The following is a 5,000-nucleotide window of genomic DNA, read 5'->3' on the forward strand; positions in this document are numbered from 1 at the left end:
TAGGTTGTAGTTGTAGGACTAACGACCGGTCCAACCAAATGACTAGTCTAAACCAAAAACTGTCTAAACTAAGTAATGCACCCGCAAATATACAATTCTCACAATTCACAGGTACAGTATGTACAGTAGTACCACAGTTCCAAAGGGACCAGGACGACACCACCAGCTTCATCAGACTGCCCCGCCCCCCTCTTTCATCCTTTCATCTTTTCTTACAAAAACAACAGAAATCTAAAGAGCTAAAAAAAAACAAAGTGTCAGAAAAAGTATAATGGTTTTGGGACATACAAGGTTTCACCTCCGAAAGAGATGACACGATGTCCATATTATAGCAGAGCTGAAGTCCCTCCATCCATCTTATAGCATGCTGTCCATCCATATATAACACAAATGTGTGTGTGTGTGTGTGTGTGTGTGTGTGTGTGTGTGTGTGTGTGTGTGTGTGTGTGTGTGTGTGTGTGCGCGCGTGCCTGTGTGTGTGTGTGTGTGTGTGTGTGTTTGTTAGCGTTGTAGTTATCAGGGGAAGCCGGCAGGCGCTATAAGGCTAATTAGATTTTTAATTTGAGATGACTCCTAGTGCTCCTAATAGTTTGATGTACACATGCGTTAATGTGATTGGACCGCTGCTAATCCGCCGCACGCCACGCCGGCCCACCGGCCATACAGCGCAGAAAGACTCAACAAGTTGTGTGTGACGGGCGGCTGTACAGTGACAGACCCCTCGGCGACAAGGTGTGTGTGTGTGCGTGTGTGTGTGTGTGCGTGCGTGCGTGTGCGCGTGTGTGTGTGTGGCTGAAGCTTTAACCCATTCAGACCAGAGGAAGATTATACAAATGCCTTCTAAAATCCTGACATTTTTCTCTATGTCAGTCGTTGTCAGACATTTTCACGTCAAGGACCCCCAATAATTATCTGTAATTGACCCGCCCCGACCCCCCATCTGAAAATATGTCGTTCCATGCAGAGACCTCCACAGAAGCAAAAGATTTGAGTTAAAGAATATATAATATTCAAAGATTTTTGCACTACACATTTTCACCATCTTTCAAAAAATAGCAGAACTATACAAGCTCGTAACTATATGAGCTTGTAGATCTGCTATTTTTTCAATAGCAAAAACACCAAAAAGTGTGTTCCCGACTAGAATGGGTTAACCCATTCTGAACGGGAATCCATTTTGTTGTTAGCATCATGTTATGCTTTCGCTATTGAAAAATAGCAGATCTACAAGCTACGAGCTTGTAGATCTGCTATTTTTAATCTGATCTCGGGTCAGAATGGGTTATAATCAGACCATTGTGTGTCCAGTGGGAAACCTCGTATGAATCTGATCTCAGGTCAGAATGGGTTAAGCCTCATGCTCCCTGGCCGTGCGCTGACTGACGGGAGGCAGGGGGTGGATGCAATCAGGACGACAGCCTGCTTCTCGTAAGGAGGTGATGAGGAGGAGAAGGTCACGGCATGGCATGGTGGAGAGGATCAACCCAGGAAACAACAACCACCACTATTACTAACCCATTCTGACCTGAGATCAGATTCATACGACGTTTCCACTGGACACACACTGGTCTGATTAACCCATTCTGACCTGAGATCAGATTCTTAAAATGTCAGTCGTTCTTCGATTTTTCAAAAATAGCAGACCTACAAGCTCGTAGCGCGCCACTCGGTGGCGCGCTATGAGCTTGTAGATCTGCTATTTTTCATTAGCTAAAGCATAACATGATGCTAACACCAAAATGGGTTCCCGTTCAGAATGGGCTAAACCCAGAGCTTCATCAGTTAATTTATACAATTTAGGGCATTTATATAGCTTTGCGCTCTCAATTCCTCCATGAGCGACTTGCAATGATCGAGGCTATGACACAAATCTAATTCAGAGAGACGGTGTTAGGGCCGATTCATACTCCTATTTTAGAGCCGAATAAAAGTCGGTTCATTTGAGGTTCGGGGGTGGGGGGGGGGGGGGGGGGGGGGTAGTACCGTTCTAAAGTTGGCTCTTGGCTATAGAGCAGTTCCTATAGCCAATGGAATCCTCTCTGATTGATTGATTGATTGATTGATTGAATAATTGATTAACAGTTTTGGAGAATTATATATACAATTCAAGCACAACTCAATACGACGTAAGACTGTGGACGACGCCATAAAGCATTGCACTTGTTTACAATATAGGGTCCACCGCATGTTCAATTCATCGTAACATTTAGAGAGACCCCCTGTTTGTGCCGAATCTGTGCCGCACACGGTTTGTGTAGCACTCCCTCTGGCGTTGCGGGTGTGTACTTCGTTGACATTAAGGGACGTATTTAGACAGGTATACAAAATGGGTATCTTGGTGGTGTAACATAAGCCGGATATCAAAGTATATAGCAACTGCCAAACGATCGTCATTTAAAATAACCGTGCCCTCAAATGCTCTCGTTTCAGAGGCCTCGATCGACCCTCGAGTCTCTACACACAACGTGGAGGAGAGGAACGCGGCCAAGGAGATGATGGACAGGGCATCTTATTCGCTGACGAGGAGAGTTGCCCCACCAATCACCCGTGTCCTCGCAGTATACATGGACTATTTGGACTGCACCCAATGAGAAGATATATATACTGTTGAAAGGCACATGTATCACAAATGAGTCCCACACGAACAAACTGACCTGAGATCAGATTTCTAAAAAAAGGTCTTCTACATCCTGAGAGTTTTCTGAAAAAGCTATGTTTCTCTATGTCGGTCGTTCTTCGATTTTTTCAAAAATAGCACATCTACAAGCTCGTAGCGCGCCACTCGGTGGCGCGCTACGAGCTTGTAGATCTGCTATTTTTTAATAGCTAAAGCATAACGTAATGCTAGTTTTGACATGTGAGAGTTTTGACAAGTGAGAAGGAAGCAGTGTTGATTTCGTCGACGAAAACCAAGACGATAAAAATGTTTCGCCGACTGCCTTTTTTCACTGACGGAAACTACACGGAAACGAAATGAAAGCTAAGCTAGGGCGGGTCATACTTTTTTTTTTTTTGAAAATCAAAATGCTTGGGTGTCTATTTTTTGTGTTTTTTTCTGGAGAATTCAAATATGAAATTATTTTTTGGATAGGACAACTCTTACCTACATGAATTTGCATTTTAATATCACTAATTGTACCCGTTCTACCTCATTTATAAGATTTAAAATCCAAAGGAAATTCTAACATGTGGGGTGTCTAAATTACTTGTTTTTTGATGGAGAATTCAAATATCACATTCTTTTTTGGATAGAACAACTCTAACCTACATTATTTTGTACTTCTAAGTTGCATATTTTGCCCGTTTTAACCTCTTTTTAGGATTTTCAAAGACATAAAGGAAATCATTTATATTGACAGTCAAATTTACATTTATTGACAATTCAAGTGCATGTATATCACTGGATAAGAGTCACTCATCAATCATCACTTTCTGAACTTTACAAGGTTGAATAAGTCCTGCTTTGACTCAGCTTTAGACATCAGCCTCCTGCTGGTCTCCTGAGCCCTGATTCCTCCATCCCTCTTTTCCAGAGAGAAGTAAATAGCAGAAGCCTCAGTCACCATTTTGACCACCCTCTCAATGCTTTGAGTGTGGCAAGGCCAGTTGGGCACCTCCATGGGGGTGTCGATGAAGTTCTTGATCTCTGAGGTGTTTAGTGTGCAGGTGAGAGGTGGCTCTGACACACCTTCTGACCAGCGAATCAATCAACCAATGCTGGAAGCATCATGATTGATCTCAGGTGTACTTCTGGATCTTACAGAGTTGTCTCCCAGCTGAGTGTCTGGGTCTCCTTCTCCCCTGATGGCCAGGATTCTCTCCACCCCCTCAATCCTCTCCTTTTGATCCTTCGAGCACAGTAGTGTTTGGAGGATGGCTTCACTGTGGGCATACCAAGCAGATCTTGTAACAGTTGGCATCACAATGTTCAATACCTGCTTCCTCTGGGACTTGAGACAGTCCAGCTGAAACAGTATGTGCCTAGGCCCTTCAATCCAGGACTCCTTGACCTTCACATTGAACCAACAGGGATAATACACTCCAATTATGTATTCAACAATGTCCTTCAGTTTTGTCAGATGTTTTCCTTTCAGTCCATGCTTTGACACCCAGATCCTGAGAAGTCTGTTTGCTGTGGTGAGCCAGCGGCTGTGGTTTACTGGCCCTACTACAGTACACACACTGAAGTCAACCTGCCACTGGCCTGGGGTCAGTCAGTCAGTACAGTACACACACTGAAGTCAACCTGCCACTGGCCTGGGGTCAGTCAGTCTGTACAGTAAACACACTGAAGTCAACCTGCCACTGGCCTGGGGTCAGTCAGTCTGTACAGTAAACACACTGAAGTCAACCTGCCACTGGCCTGGGGTCAGTCAGTCTGTACAGTAAACACACTGAAGTCAACCTGCCACTGGCCTGGGGTCAGTCAGTCTGTACAGTAAACACACTGAAGTCAACCTGCCACTGGCCTGCCGGGCCAGTAAACCACAGCCGCTGGCTCACCACAGCAAACAGACTTCTCAGGATCTGGGTGTCAAAGCATGGACTGAAAGGAAAATATCTGACAAAACTGAAGGACATTGTTGAATACATAATTGGAGTGTATTATCCCTGTTGGTTCAATGTGAAGGTCAAGGAGTCCTGGATTGAAGGGCCTAGGCACATACTGTTTCAGCTGGACTGCCTCAAGTCCCAGAGGAAGCAGGTATTGAACATTGTGATGCCAAATGTTACAAGATCTGCTTGGTATGTCCACAGTGAAGCCATCCTCCAAACACTACTGTGCTCGAAGGATCAAAAGGAGAGGATTGAGGGGGTGGAGAGAATCCTGGCCAGAAGGATACCCAGACACTCAGCTGGGAGACAACTCTGTAAGATCCAGAAGTACACCTGAGATCAATCATGATGCTTCCAGCATTGGTGGATTGATTCGCTGGTCAGAATGTGTGTCAGAGCCACCTCTCACCTGCACACTAAACACCTCAGAGATCAAGAACTTC

At 44.7% G+C, this 5,000-nt stretch overlaps 2 protein-coding genes across 2 annotated transcripts in view; both read right to left on the minus strand.

The window, feature by feature from the left end:
- The window catches only part of reln (reelin), a gene marked incomplete at its 5' end in the record, with an annotated part of 186,680 nt that overhangs the window by 165,480 nt on the left and 16,200 nt on the right, over positions 1-5,000 (minus strand). Inside the window, 3 exons of the mRNA XM_080761211.1 lie at positions 3,430-3,646; positions 3,749-3,848; positions 4,967-5,000. The exon at positions 4,967-5,000 is cut by the window's right edge and continues 40 nt beyond it. Of these exons, the coding sequence (XP_080617337.1) occupies positions 3,430-3,646; positions 3,749-3,848; positions 4,967-5,000 (351 nt within the window). The remainder of the gene's footprint in view (positions 1-3,429; positions 3,647-3,748; positions 3,849-4,966) is intronic.
- Positions 1-5,000, minus strand: part of LOC308314194 (E3 ubiquitin-protein ligase TRIM21) — a 132,965-nt gene that overhangs the window by 29,919 nt on the left and 98,046 nt on the right. The gene's annotated exons all lie outside the window — the stretch shown is intronic.

The sequence above is a fragment of the Protomyctophum bolini genome (assembly GCF_963924005.1).
Source record: "Protomyctophum bolini genome assembly, chromosome: 4".
Taxonomy (NCBI): Eukaryota; Metazoa; Chordata; class Actinopteri; order Myctophiformes; family Myctophidae; genus Protomyctophum; species Protomyctophum bolini.